Genomic DNA, 21,144 nt, shown 5'->3' with positions numbered 1-21,144 from the left:
GTGGCTAATCTAAACCACACTTGGATCTATTCCAATCCATTTGCAGAGCCGTACATAGCGTCTCATGTATTTATTTTGATTGCATTATCACCTTCCCTCTACATTAGCATATCCTGTTATTCTCTGGTTAATTGCATGAACTTCATAAATACCGTACATTAAAATAACTGATCAACAAGCATCAGTATTCTGAGGTTATTGTGCAGGTGCAAATGTATGTGAAAACTCATACACACATAACTGGAATTTTTCACATATTTATATTGAAATAACTTGGTGCAATAAAAAAAACATTCTATAATTAGTGCTTAATATATCAGTTTCAGAATGCCATTAATTTGTTATGTACCCAATATACATTACAATACAATACTTTCATATAAAAGATAAAAAATGAACATTGTATAGCCAAGCATGATTTCTATGCATATAATGAGCCCTTGTTACAGAAAACATACACCTAGATTACGAGATTTGCGCTAAATAGGGTTTGAAACTAACGCCAAAAAAGTTGCTTTATCTCACTCTCCATAGCGCTGCCATTATGAGTTACTGAAAAGCCTCCTTGTGTGTGCGATATGGTGGCGTTAAGCTCCATACCGCACAAAATCCAAGGGCTGCTTTGCTTTGATGTGCTTGTGCACGCTTTCCCCTATAGACATCAATGGGAATAGAGTGTTAGAAAAAAACAAAACACCTGAAGTGCGGAATGAAAAATCTCCGTAATGCAACCCCATTGATGTCTATGGGGGAAAAAAAGTCCCCGACATCAGAGTTATTAGCCCCTAATCGGCTGCTCCTGACATCGCTGACACTATAATAAAGTTATTAAACCCTATTTCGCCGCTCCCCGACATCGCCGACACTAAAAAGAATTTATTGACCCCTATTCCACCGCTCCCCAACATCGCAGACACTATAATCAACCTATTTACCCCTAAACCTTCGCCTCCCACATCGCCGCCACTAAATAAACCTATTAACCCCTAAACCTCCAGCCTCCCACATCTCCACAACTAAATAAACCTATTAACCCCTAAACCGCCGGCCCCCACATTGCAAAAAACTAAATTAAACTATTAACCCCTAAACCTAACACCCCCCTAAATTAAAATTACAACATAACTATCTTTAAATAAATAAAAACTTACCTGTGAAATAAAAACAATCCTAACATTAAACTACCTGTATAAATTAACCTAACCTTACTATTCTAATACAATAAAAAATACTACCAATTAAAAAATCTAAATTACAAGTTTAAAAAAACCTAACACTACGAGAAAAATAAAAAAATCTAAAATTACAAAAAATAATAAACACTAAATTACGAAAAATAAAAAACACTAAGCTTACAAAAATAATAAATAAAATTATTAAAAATAAAAACAATTAAACCTAATCTAATAGCCCTATAAAAATAAAAAAGCCCCCCAAAATAAAAACACTCCCTACAATAAACTACCAATAGCCCTTAAAAGGGCCTTTTGTAGGGCATTGCCCTAAGTTAAACAGCTCTTTTACCTGTAAAAAAATACAAAGTCCCCCAACAGTAAAATCCACCACCCAACCAACCCCCCAAAATAAAAAAACTAACTCTAAAAAAAAACTAAGCTACCCATTGCCCCTAAAGGGGCATTTATATGAGAATTGCCCTTAAAGGGCATTCAGCTCTTTTTCATTGCCCTTAAAAGGGCATTTAGCTCTTTTTTAAATTGCTCAAACCCAAATCTGAAAAAAACACCCCAAAAAAGAAAAAAATACCTAACACTAACCACAGAATATCTACTCATGGTTCCTGAAGTCCGGACATCCAGGTGGCGACATCTTCATCCATTGTGGCCCTTCTATCTTCCTCCAGGTGGCATGGAGCGGAGCAGCAAAGACATCCAGCGCAAATTATCCTCTTCATACAGTCCCCGCCATCACTGAAGCTTGAATGCAAGGTAGCCGTTTCAAATTGGCGTACCTTGCATTCCTATTGGCTGATTTGATTCTTCAAATTCAAATCAGTCAATAGGATTTTTAGTAGCTCTAATCCTATTGGCTGTTTTGAACAGCCAATAGGATTTTAGTAGCTCTTGTCCTATTGGCTAATTTGAATTTGAAGTATCAAATCAGCCAATAGGAATGCAAGGTATGTCATTTTGATACGGCTACCTTGCATTAAAGCTTCAGTGTACGGCAAGGACTGTATGAAGAGGACACTCCGCACTGGATGTCTTTGCCGCTCTGTGCCACCGGGATGAAGATAGAAGATGCCCCCATGACGGATAAAGATGTCGCTGCCTGGATATAGACTTCTCGCCATCTGGATGGAGATGGATGTCCAGACTTCAGGAACCGTAAGTAGATGACATTACTAAAGTGAGATACTCAACGGATGGAAATATACTCCCACCGGACCATCTTACTACCAGAAAGATATACCTTCAGCTGAACACCACAAACAAGGTACACTTAAACTAAAAAAATAAAAAATAAAATACAGACTCAACCCATGCACAAATTGGGTTTTGGATTTAATCATCCATTTAGCAATGCTCAGATTTCATTTCTGGCTTTTGGCTGGCTTAATCCTTGAACACCCCAGATGGCTTATATTAGGAGACTTCAACACTTGGATCGACAACACCCTATCCCTGCTTAGGCAGGATCTCCTCAGCTTGATGAGTACTTTACACAAATCATCACCACTCCCACCCACAGAAAAGGTCATGCACTTTATCTAGTGTTTCAGTCTGGACTAGAAGTGTCACCAGTAACTGTAAACCCAGTTACCTGGTCAGACCACCACTCCATTCACTTCTCCATTGTATCACAATCAACCAGACACCAGCCTCAGAACCTGGTCAAACACTGCTCATTAAAAGGGGTGACACCACTGGATGTAGCATCACATATGGATCTAAGTGAACTAATGGGCACCTGCGAAGACCCCAGCTCCTTAGTCCGACTCTATAAGGAAACCATGAGAGACACCCTAGAAAGCATTGCACCATCTCGCATACGCACTGTCCAAACCCACAACAATGCACCGTGGTTTGATAGCTCCATCAGAGAAATGAAAAGAACTGGATTTAAGCTCGAGAGAAAGTGGCACAGAACACATGATCCAGAGGATAAAGCCGCTCTAACCAAACATCTAAATAAATATCAATCCAAGATAACTCAGAAAAAATCTTCATTTTTATCACGCGAAATTGCACTCTCCCACAATAGACCCAGGCAACTGTTTCGCACAGTAGAAAGGCTCTGCAAACCAGCATGCATGCTTAGCCCTACCAACTTTTCTCAGGATAAATGTGAAGCATTTGGAAACTTCTTCAGAGACAAGATTTCCTCAATCTGAACCGCTATCACAGCAGGCCAAACAGTTACACACCAGAACCACTACAATGGAATGCCAGATTGCCCCAGTTTATGGGCCATTTTTACAAATGTGGATATAAAAGGAGTTAAAAACACCATATAAAGTTGCACCCTACTACGTGTGACTTAGACCCTGCTCCAACTCAGCTCATATCTGGATGCATTTAAACACTCGCCCAAGTCCTAACAAAAATAGTGCAGTGTTCACTAAAAAAAGGAGACTTCCCAGATTCTCTAAAAGACGCTGTGGTAAAACCACTCCTAAAGAAACTTTTATTAGACCCAGACTGCATGACTAATTACAGACCAGTATCCAACATCCTATTTCTGGGGAAAGTAATTGAAAAATTAGTGGCAACTCAACTGGAAGCCCATCTATCATGCCTAAACATATTCAATCCTTTCCAGTCAGGCTTCAGATGCCGCCACAGCACTGAAACAGCGCTAGTCCAAGTGCTAAATGATCTCCTCATGGCAAGAGACAAAGGTGATTACTCCATTCTAATCTTCCTGGATCTCTCAGCTGCATTTGACACCATTGACCATAGGATTCTAATAGAGCGCTTGCAGTACATCTGTGGTCTAGGAGGCACAGTCCTTAACTGGTTTAAATCTTTCCTCGCTGGTAGATCACAGAGAGTAATATCAGGGTCAAGCTCATCAACACCAACAGAAATGGCCTGCGGAGTTCCACAAGGATCTATCCTGTCTCCCATGCTATTCCCAATCTACTTACTACCACTGAGGGACATCATTAACCGACATGGCCTAAGGTATCATTGTTACACTGATGACACACAACTCTACTTCTCCTTTGCTCTAGATACTACAGACCCAGCATGCCGCATAAAAAATTGCTTAACAGACCTCATAGAATGGATGAATGCTAGCTGTCTCAAAGTGAACCCGGACAAAACAGAGTTACTCTCAGTGAGGGGACCCCGGGCATCAAAAATATCCCACGATCACCCAACTGGCCTGGAGCTTGGAGGCTCTAAACTCGTTAGTTCAGCAAAGGTACGAAACCTCGGAGTGCTGATTGACGCTGGACTATCTTTTAAACAGCAGATTCCCTCCGTAATAAAATCTGCCTACTTTCATCTGAAAAACATAGCCAGGATACAACACTTAATTCCACCGGATGATATGCAAACATTAATCAATGCATTTGCATCCTCTAGGCTAGATTACTGCAATGCACTTTACTTGGGCCTCCCAAAAAAAGAACTCCATCGCCTTCAGACAGTACAAAATGCAGCAGCCAGACTATTGACCAATCAAACTCGCTCCTGCCACATAACACCTGTTCTCCACTCCCCGCATTGGCTTCCAATTAAATGGGGAACATATTTTAAAATTGGCCTGCTGACCTTCAAAGCCTTAAACAACCAAGGCCCACAGTACCTGAAAGAGCTCCTGACACCCTACATCCCATCCCGTTCACTTAGGTCAGCCAACACATCCCTCCTCTCAGTGCCAAGAATAAGGACAAACTCAGGCTCCAGAGCATTCGGCTACGCTGCCCCTACTTTCTGTAACTCTTTACCGTGCGCAATCAGAGAGGCACCGTCCTTACAGACGTTTAAAAAAAAGCTAAAGACCCACCTCTTCCATCAGGCATTCAGTCTGCTTATCTGACCTTCAGAAACTCCTAACTTTTATGTCTTATGTTGGTATATTTGTAAAGTGCTTTGAGTCTCACAGGGAGAAAAGCTCTATATAAATTGCAAATTATTATTATTATATTCTGGGGTTAGTGTTAGGTTTTTATTTATTTTTTGGGGTGTTTTTTTTAGATTAGGGTTTGGGCAATTTAATAAATAGCTAAATTGCCTTTTAAGGACAATAAAAAAGAGCTGAATGCCCTTTTAAGGGCAATGCCCATACAAATCCCCCTTTAGGGGCAATGGGTAGCTTAGGTTTTTTTCGAGTTAGGTTTTTTATTTTTGGGGGGTTGGTTGGGTGGAGGGTTTTACTGTTTTTAAGGGCTATTGGTAGTTTATTTTAGGCTAGGGGGTGTTTTTATTCTGGGGTGCTTTTTATTTTTATAGGGCTATTAGATTAGGTGTAATTGTTTTTATTTTTGATAATTTTGTTTATTATTTTTTGTAAGCTTAATGTTTTTAATTTTTCGTAATTTAGTGTTTATTATTTTTGTAATCTTAGATTTTTTTTAAATTTTTTTTAGTAGTGTTAGGTTTTATTTAATTTGTAATTAAAGGGATACTAAACCCAATTTTTTTTCTTTCATGATTTAGATAGAGTATGCAATTTAAACAACTTTCTAATTTACTCCTGTTATCAATTTTTCATCGTTCTCTTGGTATCTTTATTTAAAAAAGCAGAAATGTAAAGCTTAGGAGCCGGCACATTTTTGTTTCAGCGCCCTGGGTAGTGCTTGCTGAATCATAGCTACATTTACATTTGGGTTTATTATCCCTTTAAAACAACTGTTCAATCTGTTATTTTTTTATCTGTTTTAAACACTCAAATGGCCAGATCACAAGTGCAAAAATGCAAGCTCTATAAGAACACTAGCACACAATTGTACCGCTTGAATTTTTTTTCAGAGGGTAATATTTATTGTGCAAGCTTTAGTATGGTGTGAGCTGCATTAATAATGTCAGATAACGTGATTAGATTTCGATTAGGGCAAGCGATAATAGTTGATACCAGGTTTTTAAAAGAGGTGTAGCATTCAAAGCATTATAGGAAAAAGTGATATTTCAGATTGTGATCCAGCTAAAAACTTAACTGACGACATGTATGAGCTTAAAGGGTGTGGTATTAACGCTTTGCACTTTCCATTAAAAGTATAGAGCATGCTACATATATAGCATGCTCTATACTTTTAATGGAAAGTGCAAAGCATTAATGCATATACTGCATGCTATTATCTACACTCTGCTTCCAACCTAGCCCAACATCTACAACTGGGTTCTTACTTTTATATGTTGGGCTCTATTTAACAAGCTCCGTACGGAGCTTGATGGCCCCTGTTTCTGGCGAGTCTTCAGACTCGCCAGAAACAGCAGTTATAAAGCAGCAGTCACAAAGACCGCTGCTCCATAACCTGTCCGCCTGCTCTGAGCAGGCGGACAGACATCGCCCCAATACAACCCAATCGAGTACGTTCAGGTTGATTGACACCCCCCTGCTGTCGGCCTATTGGCCGCGAGTCTGGAGGGGGCGGCGTTGCACCAGCAGCTCTTGTGAGCTGCTGGTGCAATGCTGAATATGGAGAGCATATTGCTTGCCGTATTCAGCGAGGTCTGGCTGACCTGATCTGCAGTGTCGGATCAGGTCCGACAGACCTTGATAAATATGCCCCATTGAATCTTTATACTGCTTCACTCAAATACAATTTATTAGAAAGATATTGTTTTTTTTTTATAACGTTCATTCACTGAATTATCTTTAACAGGGATGGCCAACTGTTGGCCCTAGAGCTACATGTGGCCCTCTGAACTAGTTTTAGGCAGCCCCCTGGGGAAAAGCAGAACAAATAAAGTGTGCTATTGTTTTTGTGGCCCCAGAATAAATTGGAATTTAAAAGCACCTTCGTTTGGGTGATTACAAATCAAAAAATCCCTATTGACATAAGAACAGCTGACAGAGGGTATACTACAACCCTAGCTAAACCTGGCCCTGTGCTAATTGACATTTTAGGGAATTATTTGTTTAGTAGACATACATTTAGATGCGGCCCTTAAGGCTTCTAAAATATTGGTCTACAGCCCCCAGGGCTGTAGTGTTGTAAGAATATTGTCTGAGAAAAGCAGACAGAAGACAAATTTAAGAAAACACAGGCGTACTATGAGTTATCAAATAATCCAAATATATATCAATAAATATGTTAGAAAACAAAGAATTAAATAAACAGAATTTCCAAATGATGAATATATGAATATAAATATGAGCAAACAAATTAGAAATGATTTAATAAGCAGAATATTTATATTTCACAAAGATATAAACTTTTAGGCCTTATATACATGTTCAGTTATGCATAGCTATACTTAAAACAATATTTACAATGTATTTACAAGATTTCAGATACTTGACTCATGATTGCAACATGAATTTCAGAAGTGCGTTGGAATGCAAGAAAAGTTGCATGTAATAGGTACAGAATCCAACTTAACGCTTTAAGGGTCTAGAAAACAGATGAAGTTTCAAGGAAACATCTGGCCAAGAACATAAAGAATTTTAAAAATTATTGAACCATTAAAAGGATAGAAAATGAGTGACGAGAAGAGCTATGGACACATGATTAATTTTATGACATGAAAGAACATTCTACCAGTACTTCTCTAACTCAGCCTCATCTATAAAAATAAATGTAATTAGACCTAAAGGAAAATATTACAGATCCCTACACTAACTTACCTTTGAGTTTATTATGCTCTGAATCAGCTGGGAATAGTGAGTCTGGAAAAAGCTTGGGGAAAGTTAGGCCTGCATATTTAGGTCTGTTCTCCACATAATTCCGAACTGTTGGCTGAAGTTTCTTCATGAACTCAGGGCACGGCGTTCCCAGTTGCTCTATTACCTTGTTCCACTGGTCAATATCTGGATACATGTACGGTTAAGGAAAGGCCAGAAACATAAGACTTGTCTCTATTTTGTATTCACTTTTCACATCTATTCACATCTATTCACATCTATTCACATCTGTCAGTCTATCTCTCTATCTCTCTATCTATCTATCTATCTATCTATCTACTGTATCTATCTATCTATCTATCTATCTATCTATCTTGCTATCTATAATCTATCTATCTATCTATCTATCTATCTATCGAACTCTAATCTATCTATCTACGGATAATTTGACATATTTATATCATATGTGGATCAAAACGGTTTCATATTATTTTTCCATAATAAACAGCAATGCAGAAAATAAAACTGCAAATAAAAAAACAATATAATATATTTTTCACTTAATTTCAACACAGACTACTGGATTCTTTTGACTTTGTGCTTCACTTAATAAAACTATTTTATGCTTTTGTATTAGTTGCTTTGTGTGTAAACTTCATTAAAATCACCAATATCTTTCTTCCCACTATAAAAAGGTGCATAATATGCAAATACCAAAAGACAGAGCTCCAGCAGTGTAGTTACCAATGACCTATATACTAGTGTATATACAGTATCTCACAAAAGTGAGTACACACCTCACATTTTTGTAAATATTTTATTATATCTTTTCATGTGACAACACTGAAGAAATGACACTTTGCTACAATGTAAAGTAGTGAGTGTACAGCCTGTATAAGTGTAAATTTGCTGTCCCCTCAAGATAACTCAACACACAGCCATTAATGTCTAAACCGTTGGCAACGAAAGTGAGTACACCCTTAAGTGGAAATGTCCAAATTTGGCCTAAAGTGTCAATATTTTGTGTGGCCACCATTATTTTCCAGCACTGCCTTAACCCTCTTGGGCATGGAGTTCACCAGAGCTTCACAGGTTGCCACTGGAGTCCTCTTCCACTCCTCCATGACAACATCACGGAGCTGGTGGATGTTAGAGACCTTGCGCACCCCCACATTTGAAGTTGCCCCACAGATGCTCAATAGGGTTTAGGTCTGAAAACATGCTTAGCCAGTCCATCAACTTTACCCTCAGCTTCGTTAATAAGGCAGTGGTCGTCTTGGAGGTGTGTATGGGGTCGTTATCATGTTGGAATACTGCCCTGTGGCCCAGTCTCCGAAGGTAGGGGATCATCTTCTGCTTCAGTATGTCACAGTACATATTGACATTCATGGTTCCCTTAATGAACTGTAGCTCCCCAGTGCTGTCTGCACTCATGCAGGACCAGACCATGACACTCCCACCACCATGCATGACTGTAAGCAAGACACACTTATCTTTGTACTCCTCACCTGGTTTCCGCAACACACGCTTGACACCATCTGAACCAAATAAGTTTAACTTGGTCTCATTGGACCACAGGCTTGTTCCAGTCATCCATGTCCTTAGTCTGCTTGTTTTCCGCAAACTGTTTGCAGGCTTTCTTGTGCATCATCTTTAGAAGAGGCTTCCCTCTGGGATGACAGCCATGCAGACCAATTGGATGCAGTGTGCAGTGTATGGTTTGAGCACTGATAGGCTGACCCCCTACCCCTTCAACCTCTGCAGCAATGCTGGTAGCACTCATACATCTATTTCCCAAAGTCAACCTCTGGCTATGACGCTGAGAACGTGCACTCAACTTCTTCGGTCGACCATGGCAGGACTGTTCTAAATGGAACCTGTCCTGTGAAACCACTGTATGGTCTTTCCCACTGTGCTGCAGCTCAGTTTCAGGGTCTTGGCTATCTTCTTATAGCCTAGGCCATCTTTATGTAAAGTAACAATTCTTTTTTTCAGATCCTCAGAGAGTTCTTTGCCATGAGGTGCCATGTTGAACTTCCAGTGACCAGTATGAGAGAGTGTGAGAGCGATAACACCAAATGTAACACACCTGCTCCCCATTTACACCTGAGACATTGTAACACTAACAAATCACATGACACCGGGAAGGGAAAATGGCTAATTGGACCCAATTTGGACATTTCCACTTAGGGGTGTATTCACTTTTGTTGCCAACGGTTTAGACATTAATGACTGTGTGTTGAGTTATTTTGAGGGGACAGCAAATTTACACTGTAATACAGGCTGTACACTTACTACTTTACTTTGCAGCAAAGTGTAATTTCTTCAGTGTTGTCACATGAAAAGATAAAATAAAATATTTAAAAAAATTTGAGGTGTGTACTCATATAGCTGAACACAAAACTGGCACTCTCTGGTCTTTCCAAAAAAATATTTTACTGTGAAAGTAGTGACATTTTGGGGACAAAGTATCCCCTTCCTTGAAACTTGTGTTCAGCTATATTTATTTACACTAGCACCCTGGCAGTTGATATACTGAGTGAGAGTGCTCTCCCTTGTTACTATATATATATATATATATATATATATATATATATATATAATGCCACTTTGAAGAGTCATTAAAACAATGTGTACACAATCATAAGAAATGTATCACTGCATGGCATAAGCTTTGCATACGAAACTGTACAATTTGGTCAGGACAATTTGTATTGTTTGGCAGTCCAATGATGCCCACCTTGAGTGTTGTTTAAAGGGATATGAAACCCTAACATTGTCTTCAGATTCAGAAAGAACATTCAATTTTATAAATGTTTCCAATTTACTTCTATTATCAAATTTCCTTCGTTCCCATGATATTCTTTGTTGAAGAGACACCTAGGTATCTGGAGCACTAAATGGCAGGACATAGTGCTAATAAATCACAGTAGTCCAGCACACACTGTTGAAGTTGGGTGCACACTATAGCTAGGTACTGCACAACCTAGCAAGCAAAGTCCAAAACAAAAGATGAATAGCAGCACTCCAATAGAATTTTCACCAGACTTTATTTCATATCCAGGAGTACAAAAAAGACTGCAACGTTTCGGACTACATGTCCTTCATCATGCCATACATACATCACTTCCTTCACCTCCTTATATACCCCTTAGGACACACCCACCAAAAAACATTTAACTCTTTCACAATCCTAATTATATTATCACACTAGTATGTGTGGGTATCCTAACCATTAACATTATAAATATTAAACTCATTACCAATTCACCATACAAAGGTGAAATATTACACAGAATTTTTTGAAAGCATCAACAATATTTAGAACCAATCTTTTTAAAGCAAAAAGTCATACTTGAATAGATTAATTTCAATATCAGCTTTCCTTGTATCATTACTTTTTTCTTTTTTTCTCTTCTTTCCATATAACATCACCAAAATTCTCAGGGTCTAGGTGACATCTAACTTCATATACAACACTGATCATACAGGAAAAGGAGAGACAGAGAAAAAATTAAAAAATTAAAAAAATTAGAAAATTAAAGAAAGCAATTTTTTAAAGAAAAACAGACAAATCATAATCCTTATTCATACCAGAAGGTGCTAATGAATTCAAAGTAAAAATCCAGAATGCCTCTCTCTGTTTAAGACGCTGTTCCCTATCCCCCCCTCATCTACCCGGGGGAATATGCTCCAAAACTTGGAACCTAAGTTGGCTTACCCCATGTTGGGCTTCTAGAAAATGAGTGGCAACAGGGGATTTTAGATTCTTTCTCCTGATGTTGGATTTATGCTCAGTGATTCTATCACGTACCCTACGGGTCGTCTCCCCTAAGTAAATCAAATCACATGGGCACTTAAGGAGATAAATGGCATAGTCGGTATTACATGTTAAAAAATCTTTGATCCAAAGATCGACGGGGGACTCGGACGGAACGGCGGCAAACGACTCCGCCGCTGAGGGAAAAAGCACAGACACAGAAACGGAGAGAAAGACACGCAGCACCCGTCAAGGCAGCAGTCAAGCACGGTGCAAGAAATAGGTAATAATAGTAAAGAATTGGTAGAACAACTATTGAAAGAGCGGAATGATAGACTGGTTATTAATATTTCTTATCAGGCCCTAAATGAAGATGAACTTTGCGTTTTGGATAAGGGACTTTCATTTTGTCCACAAAATAAATGTGACTTTTTTGAACTGGATCAGGATTTGTATAAGTTGTTTAGAAAAATCAAACTTAAGTCTTTCTTTGCATTAAAGAGTAATGAGGGGAATATGATACAATCTGGGAATGTAAAGATAGATGGATCTAATACAAGGGATCTGTTAAATCTTAAGAAATTACAACTTAAAAACAAAACAAGATTCAATCCACAATATTATCATAAAAGCATAGATACATTTATTTCACAAGTTTATCTGGATGTTAACACATTGAGAAAGAAGGCTAGTGCCAAAGGGTTTAAATTTAAACACAGGGTTTCAAATTTCACCAGAAAGGAAAGAGATAGTTTGTTGAATATTAAAAACAACAAACTATTAATAATTAAATCTGCCAATAAGGGCGGAGCCACTGTGTTACAGAACAAAGGTGATTATGTATCAGAGATATTAAGCCAATTGTCTGATAAGGATATCTTATTACCTATTGCATATAATCCTGTGTTTATCATTCAAAAGGAATTGAATAAGTGTATTGATATTGCTGTTCAGAAAGGCATTATTGGGCAAGAAGAAAAGGAATTTTTGATTAACAGGCACCCGAGAACACCTGTCTTATATACACTACCAAAAATACATAAAAATCTAATAAAGCCACCGGGCCGTCCTATTGTGGCAGGTGTAGACAGCGTGTTTTCAGGTGTCTCAGTTTATCTTGACCGTATCTTGAGGAGGTTTGTGGTTGAGTCCCAATTATTTGTCAGGGATACTGGGGATTTCCTAAATAAATTTGAGGATATCTCTGTACCTCTGGATAAGTGTATACTTTTTAGTATGGACGTGTCCAGCCTCTATACCTCCATCAGTCATGATGGGGGTGTGGGTGCTGTGGATAAAATAATTACAGATTCAAATTTGTTTACTGGAGAAGAGAAACATTTTGTTTTGGAATTGTTAGACATCATACTTCGCTACAATTACTTTTTATTTCAGGATCAGTTCTATATACAGAAGCAAGGTACAGCAATGGGCTCCAATGTCGCCCCTACATATGCCAACATATATATGAATGTATATGAAGAAAAACTTTTTTTCAGTAATGAACTATTTAAACACTATGGCGCCACCTGGTGGCGCTATATTGACGATGTGTTTGGCATATGGTTGGGCGACATTGGAAGCCTATTGCAATTTGTGGATACACTAAATCTATCTACTAGGAACATCAAGTTTACCCTAGTTCATAGTGAGGAAAGTGTGGCTTTTCTAGATACTCTGGTTTTTAAAGATAAGGATAGAATCAGGATAGATTTGTATAAGAAAGATACTGACAGAAATGATCTACTATTAGCTAATAGTGCACATCCTCAGTCTTTAAAGAACTCCCTACCCAAGAGCCAGTTTATGTGGGTTCGTCGCATTGTGTCAGAAGACAAATTAAGTGAAATAAGGCTTAGGGAGATGGGAGATCTCTTTCTAAACAGAGGATATGATGAAAAGTTAATCCGCAAGGAAATTGATAGAACATTGGAGATGACAAGAGAGAGTCTGTTGAAACCTTATGTGATAGTTAAAGATAAGAATGGGGATAAACTTGTATTTGTTTCCAAATATAGTGAATTAAGCACACAGATTCATAAGATAATTTGTAAACATTGGTATATCCTAGCAAATTGTAATTCAGACATACCATAATTCCAGAAGACACCCATGCCTGCCTATAGAAGGGGGGTGAATTTAAGAGATACCCTGGTAAAGGCGGACATTGGGAGTACAAAAAGTGATAGGCAGAAGTATATCACTAGTAAAAACTTAGGGTGTTAACCATGTCTTGGGTGTTCCCACTGTAACAGCATGATAAAGGGACCTATTTTTGTACATCCACAGTCAGGAAAGAAATTTTGGATCAAAGATTTTTTAACATGTAATACCGACTATGCCATTTATCTCCTTAAGTGCCCATGTGGTTTGATTTACTTAGGGGAGACGACCCGAAGGGTACGTGATAGAATCACTGAGCATAAATCCAACATCAGGAGAAAGAATCTAAAATCCCCTGTTGCCACTCATTTTCTAGAAGCCCAACATGGGGTAAGCCAACTTAGGTTCCAAGTTTTGGAACATATTCCCCTGGGTAGATGAGGGGGGATAGGGAACAGCGTCTTAAACAGAGAGAGGCATTCTGGATTTTTACTTTGAATTCATTAGCACCTTCTGGTATGAATAAGGATTATGATTTGTCTGTTTTTCTTTAAAAAATTGCTTTCTTTAATTTTCTAATTTTTTATTTTTTTATTTTTTCTCTGTCTCTCCTTTTCCTGTATGATCAGTGTTTAATATATGAAGTTAGATGTCACCTAGACCCTGAGAAGTTTGGTGATGTTATATGGAAAGAAGAGAAAAAAAGAAAAAAGTAATGATACAAGGAAAGCTGATATTAAAATTAATCTATTCAAGTATGACTTTTTGCTTTAAAAAGATTGGTTCTAAATATTGTTGATGCTTTCAAAAAATTCTGTGTAATATTTCACCTTTGTATGGTGAATTGGTAATGAGTTTAATATTTATAATGTTTAATGGTTAGGATACCCACATATACTAGTGTGATAATATAATTAGGATTGTGAAAGAGTTAAATGTTTTTTGGTGGGTGTGTCCTATGGGGTATATAAGGAGGTGAAGGAAGTGATGTATGTATGGCATGATGAAGGACATAGTGCTGCCATCTAGTGCTCTTGCAAATGGATAACATTCTTGCAAAACTGCTGCCATATAGTGCTCCAGACATGTGCACACTCCTGAGCTCACTTCCCTGTTTTTCTACAAAAGATACCAAGAAAACTTGATAATAGAAGTAATTTAGAAAGTTATTTAAAATGACGTGCATCTCTTTAAATGACCTCGTTTATTGTAGCCAATTAGGGACAGTTATAAATGAGATTCTGCACATTCTCACTATGGATACAACTTTTATGTGAGAATTCTGTTTTGATTGTAATGTTCCTTTATTTAACAGTCATCAATGTGCTGTCAGCATATTCATTTAATAAATATGATAAATTAGGATTCCTTTTACCATTCGGGACCTATTACTCTTTTTTCTACATTTTGAATATTAATAAAGCTTCAGAGAATAACAGGGAAGAACCTCAGGAAAATAAAAATGAAAAAGCATTAATGCATCGCTAAAAAGTTTCAAAAACTACTTTTCAGAAAATAGCAAATTATAAACTGGCTTGGGGTTATGACTGTGTCCCCTTAATGTTTAAGCCAGATGATTTGATGGATGACAAATATTATTATCTTTGTAAGCTATCATATACATTGTTTTTATATTCATCTTAGGTTTTGTGTACCTCGTTTCTGAGCCCACATATCTTAAAGGGGCATTAAAGTGAAAAAAAAAAAATATGCATACCACTATTAATGCTGCAACTTTATGTGTTTATCCCCCAAAACAGATTAAACACATATGTAAAATACCACTTGGGAGCTTCAGAGAACTGCTGGCCCTGAGCAAATATGAAAATAGTGCACATAGAACATAGAACAAAAAAATTGATTGATTTGCAGAGACGATAGTAATAAAAGCACATGTTTTTTTTAATGGCGGCGCAGTCTTTCACAAGGAGTTTCCAAAACTGATTTCTTCCACCTCAGACCTCAGCGGAAAACCTCAGGAGAAAAAGCCATCCTTTAGTGCAATACTGCTTTGCAAAAAGACTGCACTAAAGGAACATACTCACGAGGATAAGTGAAGAAACAAGATTTTATTCAGAAATCACCAGAATCAATGACAGTAAATTCCAGCTTTAATAAAATGCAATAAAAACTAAAAATACGAGTAAAGAAGCTCAACCGGTTTGGGCAGGCACAGCACAGCTGCCTTTTTCAAGAGCAGTTAAAATCCCAATGAAAAGGCTATAAACATGTATCAACCCTCTAATATTTTATATAGTGCATTAACCCCACCTAACTAATTCCTGCATTTGTTGCACCTGTTTACAAATGCACTATTGTTGGCCTTTTCCGCTGAGATCTGAGGTAGGAGAAAGCATTTTTGGAAGCTCCTTGTCATCTAAAAAAACAGTTCTGTGCAGACGGTGGAAGAGTAACCAGGGCTGGTAGCGTCTTAAAATATAAGGGAAGTCATTGTCATTTTTCTGTATTTTACTTCTTGATGAGCCGCATCTTGCACTTCAGTTTAGCGTGCACAATACAGATCTCTCTGATGTGTGAGCTACGCCAAAGTGCAAGGTACAGCTGTAAAAAGCCAACAATGTCACTGATCTGTAAAAGTGCACAGCTTCTGTCATAGGATGCAACAAATACATGCGTACCAAGATGGCAGCACTCAGTTTATAAAGATGCAGAGTATTACCAACTGGCTTCTGTTGTGGGTTAAAATAATAGAACAAGAGAGAGCTGCAGGTACAGTAGGATACCATTATAAGCAGTAGGGATGTGCATTTGGATCCTTTGTGGGGATCTGAATGCGGAATTAAGCAGAACCAATCTGACTGATTGATTCCTTTAAAACAGGGATGGCCCTCCAAATGTTTCAGAACTACATTTCCATGATGCTCAACTAGACTTCAGCGTGCCTAAGCATCATGGGTAATGTAGTTCTGAAACATCAGTAGTGCCAAGGTTCCCCATCCCTGCTTTAAACGATCCCCACTCTAAGATCTATGAAATCCAGATCTTTAGAATGGGGATCTTTTACAAGAATCAGTCTGGCTACAAAAATATCTGAAGGACACGAGCCGTTGCTTACTTCCGCATTCGGATCCTCACAAAGAATCCAAATGCACATCCCTAGTAAGTAGTAACCATGCTGCTAAAGTTGTACTCAGTAGTTTAATTTCCCTTTAATTAATATTTTGCCCTCTTCTAATTTAATTTATCTACAAATATTGTGGATTTTCTAATTCTCAGAGCTGTAAAATGCCCATTGCAGAATTTCAAGGCTAAACCTGCTACACATGTGTAGCTCGGTTCTAACAAATTAGAGCTGCAAAATAATTCACTTTATGCTAACATTATGACCCTGTCTAGTCTTGCTGTCTGTAGACTTAAGCCCAGATTTTCTCCTCCAAAGTGGTGACTGGTGAGTGGATTTCGGCTATTGAAAATCTATTGCAGCAATCAAGATGGTAATTTGTTTTAAAATTGTTTATACTTGGCTGATATGGTTATTCTAGAACAAGATAACAGCTAAGTTTACAAGATGTTTGATGTGACTTTAAGCAATATGAACAGCTTTAATTAGAATTCTAATAATTTTAAGGTTTTACCTGAAGGTAAAAATCACCTGCAGATCTAACTCTCAGACATTCACATTTAATTTCACAGTCTTAATTGGATTTACATAAGAAATAATCAAATGCATATAATGTAACAATAAACCATAAGTTTCACTGGTATTTTTAAAATAATTTTAAAATTCAATTAAATTTCATAGCATTGCATTTTTCCAAAAAGTGTTCTACTTAATATGGGTCCTTCGTAAACAAACCATAATTTATTTATGCTAGGTGTAAATATTAATGTGTTATACTGATAAAAAAAATAACAGAATTAATTTTATTTTCTGCTGCTTCAAACGGGGCATAAAGATCAAAAACTAAAATTGCTTTATAGCTTGAACATCAAAGTTAAAAAAGAAATATCAACTGTCTATAGTTCTGATAAAATATATTAAAAAGTTATATTATAGATCAGGACTCAAGCACCTCAAGCTGACCACTAGTCTTTATGGCCCCATGGAAAAAGCAGAACTAAGTGTATGTGCCATAGATTTTGTGGCTCAAAGAATAGGCAGAAATAAAAATGTGTGCCTTGGGTGACTAAACTCAAAAGCCCCCCTAATGGAGAAAACAGATGCTGTGTCAGCTCGACAGATAGCTCAGCATGCTAAGGTACTGTGGCTGAGCTCTATAGCAACCCAAGGGTTGCAGGGTCGATCCCCGGTGAGGTCCACTCAGCCTTTCATCCTTCCAAGGTCAATAAAATGAGGAGTGCCTTGAGACCCTTACGGGTGATTAGCCGCGCTTTACAAGTATCCAATGCATACATACAATACAGTGTACCTTACAACCTTACCTAATCACCTGTGCCTTGATCATTTTTATGAAGTATATTATTATTTGTGTGTTGAATAATCATAATTCTATATGTGGCCCTTAAGGCTTGTAAAATATTGACGTGTGGCCGCCATGTTTTAAGATGTTGGCCATCCCTGTTATAGATCAAAACTGATATCTATTTTATTTATTTTTACAGTATTTAGAAGGTTGGCAAACATTTTGATGTTTTATTATTTTTTCGCCCCCTTTAAAAGTAAAATGTTCCAATTCTAACACTAAAGGAGCACTTTACATGCTTCACAAGCCTAACCCTGCCACATATAGATTAATTGGCATTAGCAAAGATATTCTGAAGGAACTGAAAATAAATTATAATTTTGGCAACATTATGACTATTGATGGTCTTGTCTATTCCAGTAACAAAAACTTATAGCAGTCCTGCTCATGTCATCTCTCTATTTCTCTCTCTCTCTCTCTCTCTCTCTCTCTCTCTCTCTCTCTCTCTCTCTCTCTCTCTCTCTCTCTCTCTACATAAAGGCCAATAGTTGGGTATTAAAATGTTAATGATATATATACAATATATATATATATATATATATATATATATATATATATATATACTGTATATATACAGTACATGTACATTATACCCACAGGCCCCCAGCTCATATAGGTATATTATTTGTGTACATGTTTCACTATTGTATTATAACAAAAGAGTTTGGGTTCACACATGTAAATTCTACTGCCATTGGATACTGTCTAAAGGGATCATTTACATTTACATTACACCCTAGCTGCACATGGTGATACTGCTTTAAAAAAATCCGCCAGTGGCAGAGAACCATTGCATCTCACAGTGAAGTGAAGTAAAATGATTCTTGACTAGACTGCTGTATAACATTGATTAGATCCCTTTAAAACATTTCACCAGCAATCTTGATTGTTATGTGTATACATGGCATATCACTATTGTAACAAAGATTTGAACATCAGGATCTAAAGTTCTGGTCTCACTGTGTACATCAAGATAAGCTGAGGTCTTCTCTCCCTGAAAGCTCAGACCATTTAATTGAGTTGTGGTTTTAATGAACAGAAACTGCTATTTTATATACAAAAATATACTTATAGGAGCAATGTCCCATACACTTATACTCTGCAGCTGGTATAAAAAGTCACTGAAAACACATTAAGTTGAAACGACAAAGTCTCCTTGTTTTTGGATGAATGTAAGGAACAAAGCATGTTTCAATATTAAATTGCATCCATCTGAAAACTTGCAGTTAAAATTCTAACACTAAAGGTGGAAAAGGCATTCAAAGTTCAAATTTAAATATTAATAATATATTAAAGTAAGCTTCACTTTTGTTCTTGGCCACTAATTACCCCCATATAAAACATTTTTTGTGCTGCTGCTGGCTTGAAGCACTAGATACTGCTTAGTTTAATATGGTGCCCAGCTGGTCATTTGCTGCCCTGAAGATGTTCCCCATAAGAAATAGCGGACAAATGGGTTTTTATTAACAACAAATTTTGAACGCCCCTTAACAAATATTGGACCAAAGGAAAAAAAAAAAATCAGGTATTTTATGTAGTAATTTCATCAATGTATTTATTTCTATTTGAACAGCTTATTACATTTACTTTCAATTGTAATAAGCATTGGCATTGCTATTTATTTCAGTGTAAAGCATTTATAGGGTTATGGGTTAAAGTTAGCTGATTTTTTAAAATTGATCAGTTATATTTAGTGGTTAGTTTATATGCTGTGTGACAATAGTGTAGTTGAACAAAATGTGTCTTCTTTATGTCTTAAAGGGCAGATAAAGTCAAAATCAAGTTTCATGATTTAGATGATGGGCTCTATTTATCAAGCTGCATGATGCAGCTTTACAGCGCTTTGGTGCAGGCGCACATCACTGCTTCTTATCCTACACACAAATTCTGAGTTGGCAGTTTGCAATCACCCCAGACAAAGTCAGACTGAGGTGACTGACAGCCCCTGCTTGCTTACGGGCGGGATTGTGGACTCTCCCTGCCAGGAAGGAAATTAATTTATCTGGTAAGCATAAATTATGTTTTCCTTCCATAAGGCAGGGAGAGTCCACAACTTTATTCCTTGCTGTTGGGAAAACTATACCCAAGCTCCAGAGGACACTGAATATATAATGGGAGGGGACAGAAAAAAGAGGCGGACCCTATTCTGAGGGCACCACAGCCTCCAAAACTTTTCTCCCGAAAGCTGCTTCAGGCAAAGCAAATACACATCAAACTTGTGAAATTTAGAAAAATGTGTAAGGAGGACCAGGTAGCCGTCTTACAAATCTGATCCATTGAGGCTTTGTAATTAAAAGCCCAGGAGGAAGCCACTGCTCTAGTGGAATGAGCCGTTATCCTCTCAGGAGGCTGTCATCCTGCTGTCTCAAAAGCTAAGCGGATGATACTCCTCAACCAGAAAGATACAGAAGTCATAGTAGCCTTCTGCTCCTTACGCTTCTCAGTATAGATGACAAACAAAGAAGAAGATTGTCTGAATTCCTTAGTAGCCTGAATATAAAACTTCAAGGCTCAAACCACATCTAGATTGTAAAGCAAATGTTCCTTCACTAAAGAAGGATTAGGACATAAGGAAGGGACAACAATCTCTTGATTAATGTTATGATCCGACACCACCTCAGGGAGGAACCCTAATTTAGTGCATAAAACTGCCTTATCAGCATGAAAAAACAGATAAGGGGGGTCACATTGCAGAAATCTCAGAAACTCTGCACGCAGAGGCAATAGCCAACCAAAAAAGATCCTTCCAAGATAACAATTTAATGTCAACAGTATGCATAGGCTCAAATGGAGCCTGCTGCAAAATACTAACAATAAGATTGGGGCTCCAAGGCAGAGCCCCAGATCTAAACACAGGTCTGATCCTAGTCAGAGCCTTAACAAAGGACTGCACATCCGGAAGCTCAGCCAATCTTTTGTGCAGTAACACCGACAGGGCCAATATTTGTCCCTTCAGGGAAGTAGCAGATAAACCCTTCTCCAGTCCATCCTGGAGAAAAGATAAAATTCTGGCAACCTCAACCTTATGCCAGGAAAAGCCATGCTCTTCACACCAGTACAAGTAAGTCCTCCACACTT

At 37.7% G+C, this 21,144-nt stretch overlaps 1 protein-coding gene across 7 annotated transcripts in view; it reads right to left on the bottom strand.

Moving 5' to 3' along the window:
* Positions 1–21,144, bottom strand: part of MAPK10 (mitogen-activated protein kinase 10) — a 283,673-nt gene that overhangs the window by 114,115 nt on the left and 148,414 nt on the right. For 6 of the 7 annotated variants that reach the window (XM_053700777.1, XM_053700778.1, XM_053700779.1 and 3 more), the window contains exon 7: positions 7,762–7,944. In XM_053700777.1, coding sequence (XP_053556752.1) covers positions 7,762–7,944 — 183 coding nt within the window. The remainder of the gene's footprint in view (positions 1–7,761; positions 7,945–21,144) is intronic. The other variant, XM_053700776.1, reaches the window with a different exon arrangement.

The sequence above is a fragment of the Bombina bombina genome, chromosome 2 (genome assembly GCF_027579735.1).
Source record: "Bombina bombina isolate aBomBom1 chromosome 2, aBomBom1.pri, whole genome shotgun sequence".
In the NCBI taxonomy this organism is placed as follows: domain Eukaryota; kingdom Metazoa; phylum Chordata; class Amphibia; order Anura; family Bombinatoridae; genus Bombina; species Bombina bombina.
Note: the sequence above shows the minus strand (reverse complement) of the source record. Positions and strands in the feature narration are given on the sequence as shown.